At 38.0% G+C, this 25,866-nt stretch overlaps 1 protein-coding gene and 1 long non-coding RNA gene across 29 annotated transcripts in view; one reads left to right on the top strand and one right to left on the bottom strand.

Moving 5' to 3' along the window:
* LOC308459559 overlaps positions 1-15,897 on the top strand; it is a 70,130-nt gene extending 54,233 nt beyond the window's left edge. Inside the window, exon 5 of the long non-coding RNA XR_013978141.1 lies at positions 13,930-15,897. This is a non-coding gene — a long non-coding RNA (uncharacterized lncRNA). The remainder of the gene's footprint in view (positions 1-13,929) is intronic.
* SATB1 (SATB homeobox 1) overlaps positions 1-25,866 on the bottom strand; it is a 117,363-nt gene that overhangs the window by 34,511 nt on the left and 56,986 nt on the right. For 19 of the 28 annotated variants that reach the window (XM_080974696.1, XM_080974703.1, XM_080974708.1 and 16 more), the window contains 5 exons: positions 25,110-25,221; positions 21,590-22,044; positions 12,462-12,572; positions 8,623-8,835; positions 5,330-5,485 (listed from right to left, as the gene is read on the bottom strand). In XM_080974696.1, coding sequence (XP_080830822.1) covers positions 5,330-5,485; positions 8,623-8,835; positions 12,462-12,572; positions 21,590-22,044; positions 25,110-25,221 — 1,047 coding nt within the window. The remainder of the gene's footprint in view (positions 1-5,329; positions 5,486-8,622; positions 8,836-12,461; positions 12,573-21,589; positions 22,045-25,109; positions 25,222-25,866) is intronic. The other 9 variants (XM_080974705.1, XM_080974702.1, XM_080974700.1 and 6 more) reach the window with 3 other exon arrangements.

Here is a 25,866-nt window from a genome sequence, read left to right on the forward strand (position 1 = left end):
TGTTGTAACATAGAAACCATATCCTCCCTATATATATCTGCTCCCTGGAGGCAAGAGTGACTTAAGCAGTCATATAGAGTGTTCCTAAGTCTTGACAAGCTTTCCCTTAGGGAACCCCAAAGAAGGTGCTCCAGTGCTTGAGAGCAAGATGCCCCACACAAATTTTGCAAGTTTGCACTTTTACTATTTATATATTATTTCATCTTTGCTTTTAAAATCATGTGTAAAGAGTCATGCAAAATTCACACATTTTGCAACACTATTAAACATATAGTTGGTCAGTAAAGAAGCTCCGGCTGTTCTAAAACCAACAATTGAAAAGACAAAAGTCAGTTAACATTAGTTTCGGTCCATAACTAAAATACTGAAACAAGTCACTTATGTATCGGAAACATAATAGCCTAGTTGCAATACATGCCTGTCTGGGCAAATTAGGGTATCTGCAGTTTGAAGCGAACACTTAGCAGTTCTGCTCAGTTAACTGCTTTACAAGCAGCCCCACCACAATGCCTGTTGAACTAGTGGCCGGGTCCATAAGCATGTGAGGAACATTACAAGAGCAGAACAACCAATAATGCTGTGAACAACCCCCTGCCGCCAACAAATGCAAACCAGAGGCAACAGAAAAGCAAGGATGTAAGGATGTAAATTCCAGACAGCTGTGGTCCAAAAAGAGATGAAATCACACAAGGAGAGTAGAAGAGCTAGGAGAAGACATGGCCTGAGTTTTAGAAGTGTGCATGAGAGAGTGAAAAAGAAAGCAAGAAAGTGTAGGAAATATGTTCAAAACCACAATTTCCTTTGTAAAATACAAGTTGAGAAGGAGTGTATAATTACATAATATGTTTGTGCACAGCTTTCCTACCGTAAATTAAAATGCTCATAGAGCAGCCAAGCATTGCACATGTAGTTTGCTACCAAGCTATGGGAGCCTATTAATTTCAGCTCGTGTAAGTGACTGAACAACTGGAATGATAAAGATAGAAGGGCCGGAAGTTAGGCAATATACTGTAACATGCAGCAAAGGAGTGGGCCAGCATTATCTCTAGCTACATCAGATTACTGAAAGTACATGTAGTACTATATACATTAGAAAAACAAATGTCTCCAACAAGGGCCAAGAACTGAATCAAATCACACTGCAGTGAGCACTCTGTTCTACATCGGAATGTTCCATGCAAAGTGAAGTTTTATAACAGCTTAATAGAATCCAGTGAATTACTGTTGAGCAGGGCAGAATGCAAATATGCTTAAAATGCTTACATGTATTGTGACTTATTTACATTTCGGTAACAGAAATCGTTCTCTAAAGGATAATGTGTTTAGGGGATGGCTTCATTATTTATTGTATCAACCAGAGAAGCATATTTAGGAAAAATATACTGGTCACAGTCAAGTTTGTTAAACTTGACCCTTTAGTTCAAATCGGGGAAATCCAAGCACATACTTAGCCATTAAATCAGTAAGAAAAAAGTGCTTAACCTGGATTGGGCCCATTTGTTTTTTTGCAGTTTCACTGCTATAGCTGCAGAAATCTTTTATTTATTTATTTGTTGAATTTATATCCTGCCCCTTTCCTCCTGATATTTTAATAATACCAGAATATACTATTTTTTAAAAATCCAATCTGTCTTAGATACTCAGGATAATTTTTTTTAATTAACAATGCATATTCTGAATATAGCATTTGGTGCTAAACTAATGTAAGGAGGAATGTTACTGCAATGCAACAAATGGATCAAAGCTATGATAGCCAATCTAATTTTTTTTCATGATTATCCAATATGATGTGCCAGATGAATAGTTCTTTATGGAAACATAAAAATACTATCAAACATTCATACCAGAAAATAAATACCAGTGCAATTTAAGCAATGCCATCGTGATATTAACTAAGTAATAAGGGGATCCATTTTGTGCAAAATGGCAGGGCCATATTCAAATGACCAAGCAGCAGCTGTTTCTAGACGCTACCACACTGTAAAAGCGAAACTCTGCATTGGGCTTCCCTAAACCACAAGCGCTGCCAAGATTTTTTCTTACATACTTAGGTCCCCTTTAACATCACAAGGAGGGGGGAAACACCCTAGCAAAAAAAAAAAGAAGTAGTCTTCATGTCACACTGTACAGTGAAGAAGTCTGAGAGCACCCAAATGACAACTGTCTATTTTACATGTGAAAATAAATAATGCAGTTGTGACAGTGAAAGAAAAGACTTCGTTCTATATATTTGTATAGTACAAATATAATTAGTTATGTGTTATCCTTGTTCTCGACAGGATATCACAGACTTGGATGGACCTAGTCTGACTCCTTGCTGATGCAGGAAATCCAGTACTACCTCACACGATAAGTGGCCATTGACCTGCGCTTAAAAACTTGTAATGAAGGTGGCCTGTTCCACTCTCAAACAGTTTGCACTGTTAATAAGTTATTAATTTTTAAATTGTGCGCCCTCTTTCCATGTCCGCTTCTTACTACTCAGAAGACTGTACTGCAGTAGCAGCAGCTATTTGTTTAAATGGTGGTTGCATTAAGGTGATTGGCACGTTTGTTTTCCACAATGCAATTTTCAGCATCCCAAAATTCAGTTATCCATTCAGTAGGGAATGAGTGGTATGCAACCATTTTGGAAGGCCATGACAAGGATCGAAAGACAATGGGTGCTGTTCTGAGATGCATACCCAGGAGTATGGCATACTCCAGGACTTTCTTAATTGCCTTTCTTCAGCAGCAGCCCAAAGTGTGGCTTCCACTAGAGAACTGACCAATTGCCTTTTACTGTTGGGAAACTCGCATGCCTATTCAAAAGTAAGACCAGTAAGACCTATTACAGGATTGCAGTCTATAGGATTGCAGTCTCAAAAGCCCTATTGCACAGCTGAACCATGCTGAACAAATAACACTGTTAAAAAAAAGCAAGATGTGAACAAGAACTGGTGATATTAGGAATCCTAGACCACAATGTCTGGAAATTAAAAGCCAGTAATTCCACACTTTTCAGTTTAAAACTAAAACCAGTAGAATAATTAAAATGGACTGTTAGTAATGGTGCCTCTTGCACAAAGTGCTCTGTAATATTCAGCAAGCTATTTTTAAAAAGTGCATAAGTATATGTACTAATATTCTTAGGTCAATAATAACTGGATGTACACTGCAGAACGTGCTTTCAAATAAGATTAGAGGTGCTCTCAATAACGTATCACCTAATACTGTTATTGTTAGATCAATTATTTTCAACTATATGTAAACTTCCTGTTTCCTAAGATTACCGATATTCCCTCTGGTCTATACTCAAAACAAAAGACATACTAGATTTAAAATTAAATTATAAGATGCGTCCTATGTGGACTTTACAATGCAGTTAGAATTCAGGGGTGGGGATAAAATCTTGGTATCAACTACACTAGCAACCAAGTGAGTTTATGGCTACAATATCCAAGGAAAACTGGGAAAGACTAAGGATGGGTAACACGGTCGGGTGCTGACAACGGATGTTTCATCTTAATGCATAACCTTCGCATGAAAATAAAAGACATCTAAAGAAGCACACAGGTTTGAAGTCGCGGTTAACATTCTATCATAATTAGAAACATTTCAAGAGCCCTGTAATTTCCAATCAAAATTACAGTAATTTCCAATACACAAGCCATGATTCATGACAGAATTTTTACATTCCATGAGAGATTATAGTGGCCTGGTGTATGACACAGTGAGTATAGAGCTAACATAAACAATTCCATTTAATGTTTAAACAGCACTTGGTGTTTAGAATCCCACAATAAAAGAAACATATTATTGCAGAAATTATCACTTTGACAGTGATTGAAGGGTAGGCAGGCATGTGGCCTGTAAAGCTATAATTTTTTACAGTCCACAGCTTGAGTTTAATCATTTTGATATAACATTTCCAAAATATCCTTTTAAGTATTCCTTACAGCATATAACTTTAAAAAGAAACATCTTTTCTATATAATGAAAGATGGAGCGACTCCCAACTGCAAATATTTCCAAAGTTGAAGCTTAAATAACAAAACAAACTGCAACAACAGAGTCCAAAATACACCACTAATACAGAGAACTTATATTATATTACTCAAGCTATAAGTGACAAACACACACCCTTTGGGTAGTTTTAAGAAGCTGATATCATGGCTAAGGATAATCTACCACTCAAATCAACTTTGTATTTAACTGCCCTGTTTTCACATATTTTCATGCATATAATCTAATTTTGGCCATGTGTTTCAAGATCTGCTAACAATAATGTACCACTATCTTCAGTGAACATACAAGAACTGAGCATGATAGCTATGTGGAGAAAAAAAATCAAACATGCCATTTCTGTTTCCAGCAGTAAATTACCTTCACTCTGCACACTGACTTTCTATTCAATGTCATTAAAAAAAGAGTGTTCATATTAAACCATTGGATATTCTATAGGTAACACTTGTATTATACTGTCACCCAACTACTGGTACTTAAAATTGAAAAGCTTGTACAACAGCATTTAAAATGGTTTCTGGGGCAGTAGCAGCAGATGCTGAGAAAGGCTCCGGTTTGGGACAGAACAGACTCTAAATGATCTGTGTCATCAGAATAAGGCAAGAAGGCAAAAAATGATACACTGAACCGAATGAGAGCCAATAAAAAATAAATTAAAAAATAAGGCAGCATAGGAAAAGGTACACACAGAATTAGAGAGGGGCAAGAAGTTTAAGTATTTCTATGCAAATGATAGAAGCCTCAAGCTTAGACCGCCTGGTAATACTGACATAGTTTTGGGTAGACACTGTATACATAAGAGATACGAAGATAAGAGGAGGGGGTGATTCAAACCAGTAGTTGTACAGGGAGACAGTATGTTAAGAACTGAAAAAGAGGAAGGGCTAACAGAGGTTTGCAGATGTCAACAGTGGTGTAATAATAATGATTATGAATATAATCGTAGAGAAAACTATGGGGGAAAGAGAGGGGGGAAGATAAGAGTTAAAATTAATAAGTTAAATGAAAATAGACTATTTAGGCTATTTATGATGATCAATGTAGCAGTATATAATTTGGACCTTCAGTGTGGTTTGAGTTGTGTGACCCTGGATGGTAGCTTTCCCTCATAATACTAGGAAAAACATCAAAAACAGATAAGGCAACATTCAAAGAAAGCTAAGCATGCTTAAGATATTTCGAATGTTAACTGTTACATTGTTATTACCCAACATGTCCATATAGCATTCTGTTTCCCCCTTTAAATGCAGGCCAAATCAACTCCATATTGGAACAAATGTTGGAAAAGCAAATGTAGCCCACTGATGCCTGATAAGGCCCTTACCTGGCTTTTAGTTGCTGCAACCTTTGCAAATAATGCTTGAGACACTTTAGCTCTCTTCATTTCCTGCTGAATCTCATCATAAATGGAAGCATTAATGTTCATAGTATTGTTTTCTGGTTTTCCATTCCTTTCTGTTGCAATAGCTGTAGTTTTTACCTGGGAAATAAGATATGAACGTCAAATTTCAAAGGATGCCCAACTGAATGGCACTACAGCTGTAACAACACACTACTTGTGTTGTGTGAGTTGCCAGCGCCTGGAACCGTTAGCACTTCCCCAAGACCCTTCCACCAGCCCAGTTTTGAATAAAGTCAATGAAATAATTATTTCAACTAGCAAGCTTGAACCTAGTAAAAGTTCCTGAGCACATGCAAAGTGCCTTTCCTTTTCATTGAGAAAGTGGGTGACCTAGGGCCAGTCACAGTTTCTCAGCCTAATCTGCCTCACAGGGTTGTTGTAAGGAGAAAATGGAGGGGAAGAACTATGTATACCACCTTGATATGTAAACAACAACAGATTTTATCGATTTATAGAATCATAGAATTGGGAGGTACCCCCATCTAGTCCAAACTCCTACAATGCAAGAATCATAGCTAAAGGCTCCCTGACAGATGGCCAGGTGGTTTGTGTTCTTGACTAGAAACCATCATGGGGTAGGGGCTGCTTTCACAACACAAGGCAACATTTCATGGAGCTGACCAAATAATCCACGTCTCTGGTTTCAGCAATTGATGGGAGAGGCTGCAGAAATCTGTTAAGATGCACCATCAACCGAAGCCCTCCCAGACAAGCAAGGTGAAAGTTTCCGCTCTTCGCTGCTGGGCAAACCTAGCAACTCCAGGCACCCAGACAAAACACGAGCAAATGTGTACACTCTAGGGCAATGATGGCCAAACTTGGCCCTCCAGCTGTTTTGGGACTGCAGTTCCCATCATCCCTGACCACTGGTCCTGTTAGCTAGGGATGGTGGGAGTTGTAGTCCAAAAACAGCTGGAGGGCCAAGTTTGGTCATCACTGCTCTAGGGTCATTCCTGTCTCATCGATCAGTTCTTCGTAGGAAGGTTACCTAGCAAGCCAGACACTACATTTTCTAACATGCTTCATCCAAATAATGTCAAGAGCATGAGATTCTTTTAACTGGGTATAGATAAATATAATAGTAGACAAATATTAAAAGACTCTTTGAAAACTTGGAGGGAGATGACGACGAGAGATGAGGACAAATTACTTTAGACTGCTTGGCATACCTTTATGAACTTGGGTTATAGGTTATTGGAGAAGGGTTGTTTCATTTCTCCAAACTCTTGCATAGCAGATCAGCCTCAAAAACATTTCCCTTCCTTTCTAACAGTTTCTCTTGAACCATTAAGAATATCATGGATGATTAGCCTGTTGTGCTCTGCTGAGCACTACGTATTGCTAATTAACCTTTCAGAGGCTATCTACAAAGGCTTTTCCCCCTCCAGAACTTCTATTGAAAGCATCAGTCACAATTTAATGTGTGTGATACTTTATATATATATATATATTTAAAAGAAGTTTTTATAATACTATGTTTTCTGAAAAAGAATAATTTAGTGTTAGAGTAAGGAATGAACTCAAGACAGAGCTAAGGAAGAAAGTGGAAGCAAAAGGACATAAAAACTTCACTATGTTAAACTGGTGCACCACCAAATCCCATAAGAAGAGTTGTCATTTATACAGCATCATCAGTGCATTAAGGCACTTCACAAAATTTGAAACAAATGCCTACTAAAATCTTACACCTAAAAAATTTAATACAACTAGGCATCAACTATGCAGTTATTTGTAATGGTGACAAAACTTTGCTAACATTTCTATGAAACTGCCATGAGCCTTTATTCTCATCTGTCTAAGAAAATATAATTTCCATTCCTAGCAGCTCTTTAAAAAATATTTAGAAAAGACACATCTCCTAGCAATTCTATCTATCTTGGCTGACAATAAAAACAGGAAAATTTGGAGTCATTCATATTTCTTGAACGAAGCCCAAATTTACCCAAACAGGTAATTTAACAGCTTTTCACAAATATGGGCTTTCTCATATTTTTTCCCATGTGAAAATGAAACAAAAAACCCAACCCTTTTATATACATATTCCCATAAGTACTGTTTTAGTTTAGGAACAAAAATCTTTTTTAATCCTGGTTTAGCTTTTAATATGACATTGTACATTAAAATTCATAAAGTACTTCATTCCAGGCAAAACAAACTACTTTTCAGTTCAGTTCTTCAAATGGCACAAGAGGTATAATAAATGCAGTTGCTCTCATTCAGAATGGCTTTTTATCAGGACAAAGTTTACTACTCCATTATTACAGTGGCGCCTGGAAGCATATTTATATTTAAATGTTAGTGTTTCCATTAACTGTCCTCTCCATGGTTATTTCTCAAGGATGGAAGGTTGTATTTCATATTTTGGCCATTTCACGTGTGTCATTAAAATAAGACTTGGCACAAAGGTAGTCAATTAGAACTATTTTCTATATAGTGAACAGCCAAGCATTTAGATTTCAAAGGTGTTTAAACGATCTTAATTAAGTGATAAGCTCACAGAAAGAAATCCTCTGAAATTAGAAATTGTGAGCAGTGTATCTGAAGACAAACGCCTTCTCAGCAGCAATGAGGGTCCATGCAGCCTCTAATTCAAAAACTTTAGTTCAATTTATCTTTGACTGGGTTTCGAGAACTATTGAAGAATCTGCTTAAATAATGTCAATGAAATTACTGATTATTTTAAAAAATACATATAGCTATGCCTGTTGCTAAAAGAAAAATCCATCATTCGTAATTCATGGCTGAAGATTTGTTATTTCTTTCTATTCAAAGATGTACCTCCCCTTCACACATTACTGTGTTCTTTGAAGGGCTCCACGTACAGGCACTCACTGTGCCTATAACTGATCAAATGGAATTAACTGAGCCTGCAACACCCTTCAGGATTTTAAGCATTATTTCAGAGCTAGTGCAAACCTTTAGGAGCTTCAGAGAACTATCATAATTTTGTACCTGGTTGACTTCACACTACAAGGCTAAATCTCTGCAATCCATCTGAGGACTTACTAAGACTGCTGACTTCCTTTTTAAAAATGCGAACGAAATGCAGGCTGCACTGCTTGTGCAATTTTGATACACAAAACTCAATCAGAACTTCCAGCTGCATTACTGTATCTGAAAAAACGGCAACTATACAGCTTGCCTTTCTTTTTCACACACCATCAAAGCACATCATTTAGCATCAAGCAGATCAGAAAGACTTTAAAATAGTTTACTTGTGTTGGTCGGCTGGGCGGTGTGCTTATAAGAGGTGTGGGGCCCATTGCAGAAGCTGCATTCAAACTTCTTTCCCTTTCATCCTGGTATATTCGATCTCTTTCTGCTTCCGGCAGCTGCAAGAAATTCTGCATAGCCCGAAGGTTTACCAGTAAAGATTGTGATGCAGTCTTGGGGTCTTCTTCCTTTCGCAGGATTTCTGAGAGCAAGCCCTGTAGAGGAAAAAGACACACACACACACACACACAAACAAACAAACAAACAAACAAACAAACACAAAGCCATATTACTCTATGCAGCCTTATATAACAAACAGCCACTGCTAATCATGATTTGCTTTGCTTCCTTAACTTTAGAAAACGCACAACAAAAAGGCATTCATCCTGCATAGGAATATATTACTGACAATTTAGGTAATACAGAAGAGAGCCTCAATTGTATTCCTAATTTTATTAAGCATCTGCTTTACGCACAATACAGACTGAATCTGCTTAATTGGTCTCCTCTTTTTTACTGACTTAACTTGCCATGAAATCTTTCTAAGACAGACAATAAGAATAAGAATAAATAAAATACAAGTAATTCTGCAGCATTATTGCATCACTGCGATTCACGGTCTGCAATAAGGCATATATTAAAACGATATAGGCAATTTGAGGGCAGTTTCACAATTTACACAGAACTCGTTTACAAAAAAGAGAGAGCAAAATCCACCTGTAGATTGTCATGTTGAAAACAGTACTTTGCTTCTCCCCCCCACCCCCTGCTGCGCCCAACATTTGAAAAATATCATGACTAATTGTTGGATTGGATTATCACAGGTAATCATTGGAAACATGGCTTAATTGGTTATGGCCAATGTCTCAATATTTTTTCCCTCTCTCCTTCCCAAATAATTGTAAGAATCACACACACACAAACACAGGAAAATAGTAGGAAATTATCCAACAAAATTTGGAATTTGCAGCCAACTCACAATGGGGATTATTTACTCATTTATTTATGCATTTGTAGTCAAGATTCAAAAGTAGACATCTAAGGGCTCTCACCCAGGTACTAATGACCCTCACACAATCAGCTACCACAAACAGACTCTTAGTATCTAAAATGATCTTATCTTCCTTTAGGAAATACACAGGAAGGTTTTGTTTCCACTCCAAAACAAAGAAACAGACCAACCAACCAACCAACCAACCAACATGCTATTTTTGATTAAGAATGGCTTAGGTTTCTTGCCATATTTTAGGCAGCTGATCATTTAACTTGACCAAGCAGTTGCATAGAATCACAGAATTGCAAAGTTGGAAGGCATCCCAAGGGTCATCTAGTCCAACCCCCTGCAATGCAAGGATCCTGTCCACAGCCATTACAGGGTGGACTCAAGCCACTAACCTTCTGGTTAACAGCCAGATGCACTGGCCCACTGCACCACGAGGCTTCTTAGCAGTGGGATTTACTTCAAGTATGGGAAACTTTGGTCCCCCAGACGTTACTGAACTACCTCTCTCTCCATCCTTGACCACTTGCCATGCCTGCAAGGCCCGATGGAAATGCAGTTCAGCAACATCTGGAGGACCGAAAGTTCTTCATTCTTGATCTACTTGATTAGCTTGCCTGGCACTCCAGGAATGATTCACTGGTGGCCAGTGAATCTGCATTATTAACTAAACCTGCAGCAAATGGCTTTGATAGGATGATCCACAGGTTTTTTGTTTGTTTGTTTCTTCTTCAGGCAACCTTAACAAGATTATACCCACATCAAGATTATTATTACCACCATCATCATTAAATTTGCATACCATCATTTATGTGAAGATCACCAGGCGGTTCACAATAAAAAAATACAAAATGAGAATACAAAGTTTCAAATAAAAACAAAAACAAACTCATAACCCCCTCTAGAATACTAGAGGGAGCCCTTTTTATGAAAGGAGGCAGCTGATGGTAGAGTTAACACTTCACAAAGTCATAGAGATGTGAAGGCAACCTGAGTTAATCAAAACCCAGACCAGGGAGCAAAGAGAACTTAAAGAGAGACTTGGAGGAGCCAACCACTGCTCCATAAAACACTATATACATTTTGAAAAGGCAAATTAAATTTTATCTTTGCCAAGGAATTAAAAAAGCAAGCCCATGAAAAGTAGCCCAGCTACTTTAAGTACATTGTGTAGCAAAGAGGCTCAGCCTTTAAAACAGCTTACCAAGAAACAAAAAGATCACAACATTAGAAGAATTTGTCCAGCCAAGCGCTGTGCAGGAAGAGTTCATAAACAGAGCACTGTGCTATAATATGTCATACCCAGTAGTACAAATGGTGACAACAGAAATGGATGACAATTTTTTCTTAGGCGGTATATATTGTAAAGGCATTGACCTTCCAGGAAGAATAAATGTAATTATTTGTGGGTCAAATGTTAATTCCAAAACAGATTCAGGATATGATGCGACAGTAGTTTCAGAGGAGAACTACATGGTATTCCAAGGCAGAGATTTTTACCGCACAGAGGGTGTTCTACTACAGAAATAATATACAAAGAGGAGCCGTTCACTGCATGTGTCTTACAAGGTGGTAACCTCCTCAGCCTTAGAGTACCTGCCCATCGAGAAAAAGAAGGAATGTTTGGAGACACTAGACTAAAAAGAAGATGGCGACTAGTGTCAACTAGTGACCAACTAGATGCCAATGGGAAGCTCACAAGCAGAAGAGTACAACAAAATTCTCCCCATTTGTGATTCCCAGCAAATGGATAGAAGTCTGTCCAGCTTCTGTGCATAAAGGTGCTGCTGCTGTTCCCTTAGGTAAGGGGAATAATCTCCTAAGGAATTGATTCTGCACCGTTTCTAGCCCTTTGATAGTGTTCTTGTCCTCTCCCCAAATTCTGACTTTGTACAGCATTTGGGGGACTTTGTACAGCATTTGGAGCTCAGCTCATCTCTGTTAGATTTAATAAGCCATGATGGGTGAGGGTTAAGTAAAAATATGGGTGGTTGGACCCAACCAAGCATCTTATCCAAATAATGAGGCTCCAATAACTGAAATTTATTCATGAAAGCTAGGGTATAAACACTGCATCCTGATGGTAGTGAGCAACTTTATAATAAATAATAATTATAATAATTATTATTTCTACCCCACCCATCTAGAGGGTTTCCCCAGCCACTCTTCAGAGTACATTGCAAATAAATAACAGCACTCTACCAAATTCCTCCTGGGCTAGACCTCAAAAGATCTCACAATATTCAGAAAAGCTCTGCTGGATGATACTGAGAGGATTCAACAGCAGAGGAGAAAAACTGTTTCTGCACTTCCATCACTGCTAGAGTAGCTTGATACTGGGGCTCTATATTGTGGTCAGCTGGATACACCATGAATTTTTTTGTACCTGCATTCCGACCATTTTCATTTTTCAAAATTATTTGTGTGTGCATTACTAGGAGGAGTGCATGATTCAGAATTGATGTCAGTTGCATTCTGCTCCATAATTCTTACAGAAGCAGAAAAACTTTATTTTATGTATTGCTTATAACCTACTTTACTGAGGAAGCCCCAAGTTGCAAACAGAAAACTCGGCACAAAATATTAGGATAATCTATAACAAAACATAGCATATATTAACATATAAAAGAAGTAAAAGCTATAGTCATGTCAAAATAATGCAGTAAACGTGTTAAATCCATACAGAACTTATACAATGATTTTATGTTTTGGTCTAAGTAGAGATATAATAGCCCACTATTGGTAAAAGCGAAATAAATACATATTGGGAAAGTGGGTAATAAGTACTATCTTGGAGAAACCAATTATTAAAACACATTGAAAGGAGTAAGTGCAGCAAACCTTAGTTGTACTGATTGTAGCTGGATTCCTACTGCAAACAAATTTCAGCATATAGTTTGTAACTTCTTTCCTGCATTGCTTTTTTTCCACAACATGCCAATTGCTTTTCCACTAAAAAATGGAAGGCAGAAATCACTAGCGTGCAGGCACACACACACACACGTCTCTATATAGACTATGTTCTTCCAAGCTCTTCACAGACCATAAACACTTGATGACCTTCGTACATGAAAATATTTGGACCAAGTATCACTACAAAGCCATCCAGTGTTTGCCATGGCAGACATCTTGTCACAAAGTCCCACAATGCAAGCGTACACTTTCAAGTTAAGAGGGGGGATGTCAAACTTACATTCATACTGTGTATGCTTTTCTTTGTCAGATCCAGATTGCTATTCACAGAGATTTGGAATGTCAAGAGGTCTTCTAGTATATCACACTGAGACGGTCTAAATACCTAAACCTTAGCAATGTTTCAGAGATGACTAGAAAGTACTTTGCTGACCACTGGCAAGTAAGCAAATTGGAAAGGCTGATAACAGATGGGAGCTGTATTGATTGTACCAAAATCTATGAAGAAAGAAATACTAGAACTTGTCCAGTAGCACCTTAAAGGTAAAGGGACCCCTGACCGTTAGGTACAGTCGCTGACGACTCTGGGGTTGCGGCACTCATCTCGCTTTACTGGCCGAGGGAGCCGGCGTATAGCTTCCGGGTCATGTGGCCAGCATGACTAAGCCACTTCTGGCGAACCAGAGCCAGCGCACAGAAACGCTGTTTATCTTCCTGCTGGAGTGGTACCTATTTATCTACTTGCACTTTGATGTGCTTTCGAATTGCTAGGTTGGCAGGAGAGTAGCACTGTGTATCTAAAGAAGTGTGCATGCACACAAAAGCTTATACCCAGAACAAACTTAGTTGGTCTCTAAGGTGCTACTGGACAATTTTTTACTTATTTCGACTGCATCAGACCAACACGGCTACCTACCTGAATCTAGAATCCTAGACCTTGTTCACCAAGGGGATAAAAGTATAATCACAAGTTGTGAACAAGCCATGAGGATAGCACAATACTAGAAATGACATAAAAAAACCAAAATATTATCTTGTGGCTGTTTTAGAAGAAACAGATTGTGACAACAGAATCTTTCATCACTACACCCCACTGGGAGATGGACATTATTTGGCAGACACTAACTACTATTAAAGGTATATTGAGATACTCCCTTGCCTGGCATTATCTGCCACAGTGCTGTTGTACGACTAAATAATATCTTTGATAACTTTGGAATTCCAGATAAATTCATGGCCTAAAATATAATCCAATTTGCAGCAACTGAATTCAGTCATTCTGGACATCTTATAACTTTTGCTATGTTACCAACAGTTAAGGACAATGAGCAGTACAGACTGCAATGAAAATCTTGAGGGGGGAAATGACATATATACTTGTTCTTTTAAACTTCAGGTCAATGCTATTGATTCTACTGGATACAGTCCAGCAAATTGCTCACGAAAAGACAAATCAGAATACTATTCCAACCCTAGAGAAGAACCTCTTTCCAAAAAGGCCTGAGTTGGAAAAAGTTGCTGCTTCAAATTAGCAAGCCAAGAGAAGTTATGAGCATTCTATAACTAATTCAGTTCAAAGCAGTAACTGCCACATTTAAAGAGAGGAGACAAAGTTTATATCAAATTTGTTGGAGAATACTTGATGGCATCAGCTACTGTGGAAGAAATTAAATACCCAGATAATATTCTGTTAAGATGGTACATGGAATACTCAAAAGAAACCAACATCTTCCTATCCCCAAGAAGTTACAGTCTCCGAATACACAAAGTAGTACTTGAAATCCCAAATTCATCTACTGAGAATCAGCCAGAGCCATTTTGTAAGACTGAAAGTTATATTACTACTCAGATTTTCATATGTTCTATACCTAAACTACCCAATACAGTTGTACCTTGGCTCCTGAATGCCTTGCGAGTCGAATGTTTTGGCTCCCAAACACCGCAAACTCAGAAGTGAGTGTTCCGGTTTGCAAATGTTCTTTGGAACCCTAACATCCAACGGGGCTTCTGTGGCTTCTGATTGGCTGCAGGAGCTTCCTGCAGCCAGTCGGAAGCCACACTTTGGTTTCCGAACATTTTGGAAGTCGAACGAACTTCCGGAACAGATTCTGTTCGACTTCCAAGGTACGACTGTATGTTGATTTATTCAACTACTGTTTCTTTAAGTAAAAGGGATGAGATGTGTGGACAGTGTGGAGGTATAGAGAATGACAATGTCTATACCTCCAAATGTAATCAGATCACCGGTAGCACTGGTTTAGGAGTTCCCCATGTTTGTCTGCCCTTGAGAAAGACAACAGGTTTCTTGTCTAGCTTCCTGACCGCTATGCCCACCATGGCCGAGAGCACGCATGTGAAACCTGTGGCCCTCCAGATATTGCTAGACTACAACTCCCATCATCCCTGACCACTGATCAAGTTGGCTATGCCTAATGGGAGCTTGAATATTTTCAGACACGGACAATGACAACCACCCTATCTTGCTTTTTCAGCTTTAAGCTAGAAATGGAAAAGGAACTTTGCTTCCATACTTCTAAATTCTGTAGCCAGTGGGCAGCCCCACCTTCTCCAGCACCAAATGTCAAATGGGGGGTGGTTTTCAGTAGGATCACTCCCCCACCATCACTATGCACTCAGTCATGATTCTCCCCCTGGCTGCAATTGTGGGAAGAGAGAAGACAGACATAAAGCCAATTGGTAAAAGGAGGGTTAAATACTAGGGTGGAGAGACAATCTATAGAGAAGAATATGGCTACAGCTATCTAATATGCCAGTACAGCAGAGTGATAGGTCATGTAGCAATTGTGCAGCTAATTCAGGTGTGTATGCGTGGAAACTGATTAAGAAAACACGGGAAAGGGAAGTTTTATTCAAAATATATTGCAGATGCCCTTTTAGAAGTGAGTGGCCTGTGTGGAAGCAACCATGCAGTCCATCAACATCTGGAAGGCCACTGGCCCTCCATCCCTGGCTTAGAGTCAGCCTTTCTCAACCTTGGGTCCCTAGATGTTTTTGGACTAAAACTCCCACTATCCCTAGCTAGCAGGATCAGCGGTTAGGGATGATGGGAGTTGTAATCCAGTAGCATCTGAGGACCCAAGGTTGAGAAAGGCTGGTTTAAGTGTTACACAACACTCCCGTCAGAAGAGGTTGTCTTGAAAGGAGGTATGCCCAAATCTTAAATTATGCCATTTCTTTATTGCAATAAACCAGCAGTTTTCTAGTCATATGGGCTGTAGCTCATAGGTTTTACTGATTTATTCCCGTTGTTTTAAAACATAAATGCTCTTATTGATTTTTACTGAATGCCACTTTGCAGAAAGTGGTCTGTAAATAATATTAAATAAATAAGATATAAGCATAATTATTACAGTGATTATATTGCAACCAGCTACACCAGTGATTACCCCATTAATGCAGTCAAAGTAATTTGTCAATGTATTGTAATTCTGTTATTAAACTTTTGCTATGAGTGAAAAAGAGGATGAGCTTAGATGTGCTAATTTAGGAGGTCTGTTTTTCCCCTTACAGGAGAAGTCAATTTAAGCCACAGCCACATCACACAAAAAATGAACATAATCTTTACAAATCATTCAAGTATATTTCATTAGTAATTGCACAAATATGTTCAATAAGTTTCAGTGCTTTCAAAAGCTAATTATGAATTCTTTAAAATAGGGAGATAAATGAAAGTGTCTGCCAATATGAACTAAAACATAGCCTGTCTGGCCCCCAGTTTGTCTGCTCTTTGAACGTAATCACTGATTCAGATAGATTTTATCAGGCTCCTGGAACTTCAAAGCTCTCTGAAGAAAAATATGATTTGCTCCCAAATATGCAGAACATCCTCATATGCTGTCTTTACTGCAATGGATTGAAATCTCATATCCAGGTGGAAGATTATTTTCAAACTCCACCCGCAAGTTTGGAGTCCTGCCAAGTAAGTTATAAGCAGACACATTTATCTTTGTCGCTTATTAGCGAGAGGAGAGCTGTCATGATAGTGTAATAGCACCTTTTTACCTTTTACTCAAACAGTGATATGGGTAGTGTGCTTTTTCTTAAATTACACTATGAAGAATTATACGAACACAGTGGCAATTTCTGTTATACTTAAGCAGGCAAATTTCCCTCCACCACATAATTTACAGAACTCAAATTCAATAAAACATTACAGGATGGTCCATTACTGTTATCAATTTTGAATAATCCATCTTCATTCTTCATTTTACTGGAAAATAAGCAGCGTGCCAAAGACAAGGGAGAAAAGGAGGAAAGAAGAATTGAAGAAAGCCTAACTGGGTGGTGTGGGGAAACCGTTGATGTGGCTTTAAAATTACTGCATGGACATTGCAGTACCCGCATGCTATTTCTTTAAAATTGAAGCTGTTTAGGGGTAAGGGGCATCTACAAAATCTCTCTCTTTCCAAACTGCAAATGGTCTCCACTCCCCATACTCAAACACCCCTCATTTTATCCAGATACACTGCCCTGCAGTTCACTGAGACTTCAAAGTCCCAATGGAAGGAGCATGGAACATTAATTACTTGCAAGTAGGTTCCCATGTTGTCTGTGTCAAGCAGCAGGCTAAGGAACCTGCAAACGGATGTACTTGTTAGTGGAGATCCAGCCTGCTGCTTAACATGGCAGAATGGAACCTTTCCTCCCAAGCATGTATTTTCAAGAAGAAAGTCCTCAAGACTAATCAATTTCACTGCTAAGCAAAAGAAAGGATTTAAAACCTTCCAAAAGGATTTCCTAGACCCTTCAACAATGTACTACTCTGTTGTTGTTGTTGTTGATGACGATTTATTGAATTTGTATACCGCCCTATACCCGGGGATCTCTCTTAAACTGCAGTTGTTGTATGGAGCAGTTTATGGGACACACGTTGAAAAATTTATAGTTGGTGCAAATTCAAAGTTTGATTTTCCCCCCTTAAATATCCAAAAGCATTTGTTCTCTTTTACTGTACTATTTAACAATAAAATAATGATTAATGGAATTGCTGCAGCTTCTCTCTCTCTCTCTCTCTGTGTGTGTGTGTGTGTGTGTGTGTGAGAGAGAGAGAGAGAGAGAGAGAGAGAGAGAGAGAGAGAGAGAGAGAGAAACAGGAAAAACACTAATCTTTGCCATGGGAAAGGGTAAAATCGAGAAATTAACAGATAACAATTTCAGAAATGAAACTTTCAAAAAAAAACAACCAACCCAACCCATCATATTTGGAGATTTAAAATATGTGAAATAATATATATATGTAGAAGCCTGGAGCATAAGCAAGAGACATGCTTAGTAGAAACATCAGTAGAACAAAACTGCTTCAGAAGCATGTATGAACAAAAAGACTAAGAAATCAAGAAATCTTACAAATCAAAATATCTGTTCCTTCTGTATGAAACACCTCTTTGTATTACACATAATATCTGAAACAATAGTAAACTTGCCTTAACAGAGCTGGTTTTTAGATAGACCCTCTATTTACTAATATCTTTTACATTAAAATGCTGCATGAAAGTTTCTTTTTATGTAATAAACGAGGGAAAAGACATAAGACAGTTAAGTGGGGCACAAAAGAACAAAATATATTCCCCCTGCCCCTTATTTGTACAAGGTCCAGTGGAAACCACCGTCTCTGGAATGGTGGAAATCATGGTCTGTACCAACTGAAAGATGCATGAATTTGTCCTAGAATATGGCAACATCAACTTTTTGACAAGAGTGTTACAGATAAATTCATATGCACACTAGTAAAATGAGAGCTACTACTTAAGCAAAAATCGTAAGGCACCCTTCCCAATCCAGTGCCTTCTAGATGTTGTTGGACTGTAACTCTCATCATCCTTGACTGATGGCATGCTGGATAGAGCTGATGGATATTGTAGTCCAAAACGTCTGCAGACCACAAGACTGGCTGCGGAAGGCTATCCTAACTTGCATGGTCTTCAACTGTTAGTGAATTTCTGTGCACTAGCCAAAAAATTTAAGCTCTTAAAAAGCATACTACTCCCTTAATCAGAACTGCTTTTTTCAGTGAAACTAGTTCTTGGTTGTCCAAGAACAATTTAAAAATAACTTCAGTCCGTAGCGTAAATTCCACATACAGAAATATCCCACAATTTATATTCACACACGTTTAACTTAATTAAAATTCAGCAGATGTAATATTACCAAAAAACCCTTCCTCCATTTCAGTAGAAGTCACAGAGCTGGAAATAATCACAAATATTTTCAATTCACATTGTTTCAATGAGCGACTCACGAATAAAAGCAGTTACATTTTCCAAAGCTCAGGCTGATGGACCTTGCTAATAGTTTGTGCAATAAAAATAAGTCAAACAGTGAAAAACTGGACTTTTAAAACCCGTACTAAAATGGGGTTGTCATGGTTGTCCTACAAATATTTTTATTTTATAAAAAGTGGGGAAGATTTTGTTTGAGGCATGATTAATGAAAACAAATGAAGGGCTAGGTGGAACTATCTGTGCTCATTTGGAGCCTTAGAAACAACTGGGCTGTTGTGTCAGAACTTGAGAAGGAGTAGTCAAAGTAAAAACTATACCTCTGGCATGCTACAATCTGGCACCAAGACTGCTCCTGAAGTCTTCACAGATACAGACTACAGAGATTACTCTTGGACATCAAATATGCAAACAATCTACAGCAGGGATGGGGAACATGTGGCTCTCCAGATGTTGTTGGACTACAACTCAACAAACCACTGGGAATGTTAGCTGGGCCCGGGGGGAGGACAAAATCCAATAAAATCTGGAGGAACACAGGTTCCCCACCACTATCCTACAGTACTGAGGTTGGTGCCCATACTGGTGATATAACCTTTGTTTGTTTCAAGTAAGGAGGGAATGTACCATTTCTGGTACAGTAGCTCACTGGAGAGGGGGAAGCATACAGCCCCCGACTACCAAAAAAAGGGAAAGAAGTTAACGAAACAGAATGTTGTTCAGAGGTACACCCACAAAAACGGGAAAGATGAACACTCAAATGGAGAATGTGACACCCCTTTAAAAGGGCTATCAACTTTTGGGGGGAGGCAATTCATTCCTGCTACCCTCCCCTCTCCATATATTTTTAATTTAATATATGGAATATATATTTAGAATGTATATTCTACTCAGAAGATTTTTATTTTATTGAATAAGTTTATTAGGTTTTCAAGAAAAGGACACCATCAGCTTGGCTGTGAAAATATTTGCAGTTTAGGAATGAGTGACTGAGTGTTCTGAGGGGATCCCCTGCCCTGCCTACCATATGCTTTCTTATTCTTTCATAATTATTCTATTTATTTTGTCTCTACCAATGTAGATTACAAAGACCAAAACAGTGTTGCAATGCATGAAGAAACTTCTCCATGTATATAAAGATTTTTCTAATTAATTTTAAGTATTTCTGATGAAAGTATGTGCTATGTTATCCCTTTTTTATTTAGTGAAATCTTTGTATTTTCAAAATTTATTCAGTTTATAAATTTTGCATTATTAATTGAACTGATGCTGCCTGAGATACTGAAAATTAATTTTATTGATTGTTTACTCCAGCATTTTTATAGTTAAGGCAATTATTCATATTGCCTGGCTGTGGTTTTTTGATATTATTGTTTTTACTTTGGTATGTTCTTGTTAAAAGCTTTGGGCTTCATTTTGGAAAAGTAAGTGGGGTACAAACATTAAATAAAAGAAGAAGAATCCAAATTGAAATGCAACCGTTTCCCATTGGAACTGGTAAAGTTTTTGTAAGATTAGCATTTTTTTTCTTCATTGCAGGGTTTGTATCCTGGGCAGGTATTTCAGTAGCTTGAATAATTGGCTTTTCTTTTTATTAGGCATCTGTGATCTCCATTTTTTGCGATTTATGACTGTTTACATACTTTGTTTTGATATAACGTATTACCATTTACCATGTATGTCTATCATAATTCATTGGTCCCTTTTATGGGTAGCGCCAGTTTGTGTGCTCCTATCTCTCCTGTTTGGTTGGCATCTCTGATCTAGTCTGGTCCACTCTTCCTCTCCTTTGGTTTCTTTGTTGGGGAGTCACAGAATGGCAGAACACTGCTTCAGGATGATGAGGTAACCTTGTTGAAGCTTGCTATTTATTTTTGTGTTCCAAATGTTTCATGAACACTTCTCAACTTCTGTGGGTTGGAGGAGGTGGACTCAAGGATGGCAGTGGAAAAGATTATTAGGGCTGCCAGTTGCAATATGCAGAATCTGCCCTTTTCTTTCAACACATGGGGAGCAGACCCTCTTAGATTTTGCTGTACTTCCAATTCCCATCAGCATAGCAAATTGATAGTCAGGAACGATGGAAACTGGAGTCCAACAGTATTGTGGTGGACAAACGTTCCTGCTTTAACACTACTGGTACAGCAGAAGAGGTTGCAATTGCTTCATCTCCTGCCTACTCTTTTATTGGATTTCTCTCTCAACTTTACACAACAACATCCAAGATGACACTGGGCAGGAGATGTAGCAGCAACATCATCTCTTGCTGCATCACTAATTGTTAATTTTCAAAGTTGCCCCAATAGTCTGCAACCAAAGCATAACAGGTACAACGACTAATGCCATAGTATGTGTCAGTGCCCATTAAACAAATGAATTGACTAGGCAATGCAAACATTATAGATGCGAAGCACTTTATGACTGAAGTGAGCTACTTCTGGCTGAATGTGCCTATCGGCCCACTGTTGTGCAATTTTAAATTATGTTCCAAAGTCTGGGAATAATAGAAACTATTTATACTAAAAGCGTGCTTTGAAGACCTATAAGATGTTGCACTTTTTAACTGTTTACTTCTCCAAACCATGGTTACTAAGTAAAAAAAAAGAAATGGGGGGTATGCAGGAGAACCAGCTAAGTGTGGTCATAATTTCCTAGTACATTTCCTAGAAGCTACCAATTTTGCATCTACCAATGTTTCATTTATCCATCACGGCAAGTCTAAGTTTGTGCAAATAATAGAATAATGAACAGGGGAGATGGCAAAAATAAAAATAAAAATTAATAATCTTGCTTTTTTTTTTTAAAGAAAAGTCTAACCTGAGTTCTGTTAAATGCCACACGTGCAAAAACTGCCTGCGAGATTCCTGCTCGTTTCAATTCATCACGCACCCACTGGTAGATTTCGGAAGACACCTCTGTGTTAGTTGAGACCTGCTGCTCCAACGGCTTGTTCATGGATCTGCTGACCGGAGGAGGATGGTTCAAGTACTGTTGGTTTAAGGACTGTTGGGCTAGAAGTCTGTTCACTGCATACTGCTGGTTTAACAGTTGGGCCATTACCAGTTGCTGATTTACCAACTGAGGACTAATGGGAGTAGATACAAGTCCAGGATGCAGGTTTGGAAGTGGGGTCCGAACAGGTGGTTGACTGCTATGAGAAAGCTGAACAGGGGATGGAGGCTGTTCAGCCGTGTTCCCTGGGACTGGTTGGTGTCCAAAGTTGACGTGGTTGGCACCTTGTTGGGATAGTTCAGAAAGGCTATCCATTTCAGCTACAGAAGGAGAGGGGGAAAAGAGAGATACTACTTAGATGATTTTTTTTTTACAGGCACACACACACACACACACACACATGTGTATATATATAGAGAGAGAGCGAGAGAGCGCACAGCATGGTTGATAATCTTCACGATAAGATTATTCTCTATTTGATTACAGAGCATCGCCAATAAAACATTGCTAGCATTTTCCCAGCTGTATTTTTTTTATAGACAATGCATTATTTATTTAATAAAATTTATTATAAAGAAAAATCTCCAAGCGGATTACAAGAAAGCCAAAACAATAAAATTATCAGCAAAAACAGCTCTTTAAAATACTCAAATAATAAGTAATATCAGCAATAAGTGATAAAAATATTAAAACACATGTAAGGAAACATTCTACCTATCTGGATAGGAAGGTCTGCTCTAAAGAAAACTGATTTTAGCAGATGAAGAAAAAAGCATCGTGAAGGCACCTGCTGGATGCCAATAGGCTCTTGGAAAACTTGAGAAAGCTCTTCACTCCCAAGAAGAGGGCAATTGGCATTATCAGTTCTGTAAAGCTTCAGCTTACAAACACCGAGTCTCTCATATAGTACAATAAAAATTACCTTTGTATTCGGCCTGTTCCTTTTTACATCCACTATTTAAAGCCCCCCCCCAAAAAAACCTGAGAGTATTTTAAAGATTTTTCTTTCAAGTTACATTATTGTTGTTATTATTGGACAAATTTTAACTTCTGGGTGTATTCCAGCCAGTAGTTTTAGAATGGCTAGAATGGTTTGTTTATTATTATTAATTACTATTATTATTATTATTATTATTATTATTATTAGCATTTGGAAAAGTGAATGCAAAGCTGTTATTAAAAGCACGGCCAGCAAATCCCTGGCTATGCAGAGGTGGAAAACTCGTTTCTTTTCTAATGGCACAGCTAATATGGGGAATGAAATTCTGCAACAGTCTCTCAAAAGTTATTGGATACTATAACCATACACATCTGGTTTTGAGAATACATAGCAGAAGCTTATGCGAAGCTCCATCATTTGAATGTTCATCAGAAAGCTTTTAAAAAACCTGAACAAAACTGAAAATAAATGCTGAATCCAGAGTATTTATTTCGGAAGGTACTGAAGTTACAAGTGATTTCTGTATATTAAACTGTGGTTCGGTTAACACAGGCCTCATTTGTACATTTGTGTACATATTTTAACACCTCATCACTTTTTAAATAGCCACTGTTTTCATTCCTGGGTACGGAAAAACTTGTGAAGAAATTCCTGTGAAAATCAGGCTGCAAACTGCCCACAACAGCCTTGCGGGCAGCCTTTTCTGCTGTTGTGGGGTGCTGATTTGTGACATTCTGCCAGCAGCGACTGACAGGTGCTGCAGACTTGGTCATATACAGCAACCCGTTTTCACACACGTTTTTCCATAATCCCATACCTAGGGAGGAATAGCTGTAGAAATGCCACTTACAGTTTAGTCCTAACTCATAAGCAAGCCCCACCCTTACTCATGAATCCAATGAATTCATGGGACTTACCGCCTGGTAATTGTGTAATAGGACCGCAGCCTAAGAACTGATATTACACCACCCAGTTTGCAGTTAAAAATGTGAGCAGGCTCCAATGAAAAACAATGTGGCTAAAATGTGGCGCAAACTGATAGGAAGGCTCTCTGTGTTACTCTATCTGTGACAGCTGTCTCACCACACGCAAACCATCATAGGCGAACCATCGTTTAATATGGCAGTCATCAAGAGTAAGCATGCATGAATTTCACCAGTAGTCTGACCCCTTTTTTCTTCTTAGAGCAGGTCAATGGCTGCTAGCATATTTATATAGCAATCTATTATATTTTCACTATCTAAGCTTAACTTTTCAAAAAAAAAAAAAAAAAAAAAAAAGGTAATATAATTTAATAAAAGCATATTTTGGCAAACTGTTACGTCCTAATCCCTGTCTAACTAGGTCTTGCACAGATAAAGATTGGCCTTAATCCAGTTAGTGTTTTGGTACAGATTGTGGTTTTATGTGATGTTCTGGTAAATTTTATGGTTTTAGTATGCTTTTTCCATTTTAGAAAAGGCACACAAATGTTGAGATAAATGGCCATAAATGGTACTACAGTGGTACCTCGGGTTACAGATGCTTCAGGTTACAGACTCCGCTAACCCGGAAGTAGTACCTCAGGTTAAGAACTTTGCTTCAGGATGAGAACAGAAATCGCCCTGTGGCGGCGGGAGGCCCCATTAGCTAAAGTGGTGCCTCAGGTTAAGAACAGTTTCAGGTTAAGAACGGACCTCCGGAACAAATTAAGTACTTAACCCAAGGTACCACTGTAATTTAAATTCTATCACTGACTGCAATGCAATTTGGATCAGATTATATAGACATCCATCACTGGACTCTTGATTTGACTTCATAGAAACATGAAGCTTCAAATAGGAACTGACTTCTGTTTTCACTCCAGGGTGTTTGACACATTCAAAAGTTATTAACCCCATGTTTCAGTAAACCCTGTGATGTGGAGGAGAACATCGTAATGGAGATGCAGGGATAATCATGGTGCCTACATACAGTCAAAATAATCCTTTGGCTACAGGGTTCACTGAGAAACCATGAGCAAAAAAATATGGTGAATTTAGTTTTTCTTAAATCAAGAGATTATTTTCTTAAACCAGTATTGTAACATACGGTCATTATTATTATTTCTGCTATGATGGCCACAAGACAGATTTAAAATCTGAAATGTTTTCAGTATTCAAAATGTTACGATTCCCTTTTTTATTTCTAAAACTTTGAGAAAGCTAACAGGTGTCAGTATGCCAATATTAATGAATACTAATTTTTAAAACTACACATTATTAACATTCAAGCATTTACACAGCTTTCTTCCTCTTCCTTGGCTATACTGTACAAAAAGTCTTCTGGGAGCAGGAAAACTTTATCTCATCTCTTGTACATATTAGCAAAAACAAGTCCAAGTTTCCAGAATCTGAATAAGCTTAAAAGTGCTTCAAATCATAAACAAGTAGTCACCATTACTTCAATTCTTATCTTTATGCTTACCCATCATATCTTTTGCCTTCTTGAAATGTTTATACCACCTCCCAAATTCCTGACATTTTGCTGCCGAGACGTTTGCATAGTAAGTGCTGTTCACAATGGAAGAAATCATACTCTGAAAAAGGAGGGCAAAAGCATCTGTATTATTGAGATGTTTAACAAAAGACATTATTTTAATTATCTGATGGATAATATTTTAAGACTCAATACCATATTGAATTCTAACTCTTTAGATCCCTGCTATTTGTGCCAGTATCTTTGACAGAAATACCAGCGTAGCATCACTTGCAAAAATTATGTCATATTTTTATCTAGCCCATGACCCTCTGGGGGCTGTTTTTCCACACAAACATACATTAATGGAAGACAACACATATTCTCCCTTGTGTTAAAAATCATGTAAAGTTTTGTTTTGACACATCTTAAAGCTGCTATGTTAGGAGGCTTCCAGGGAAAGAAAATGCAACAAAATCTGAGCTTGCACGATCTTCTCACATGACTATGTAAAAACAGGTACACCCACGTAGGAAAAAATGGCAATTTTTAATGAATGGTCAATGATAGCGGCTTATAAGTCTTATTGAAGGAAGCTACAAGATTCCATTTTTGCATCATATTCATTTGCTATTATTTAATTATGCAAACCTAAAATTCTAATAGTATTTCTATAAAGAATAATTTTCTAGAATAATTTTATCCCCTACTTCCCCCACTCATCAAGTGCTATTTTTAGTTTTCAGGCTCAATAAGAAATAATCCT

The sequence above is a fragment of the Podarcis pityusensis genome (assembly GCF_964106645.2).
Source record: "Podarcis pityusensis genome assembly, chromosome: 12".
NCBI lineage: Eukaryota > Metazoa > Chordata > Lepidosauria > Squamata > Lacertidae > Podarcis > Podarcis pityusensis.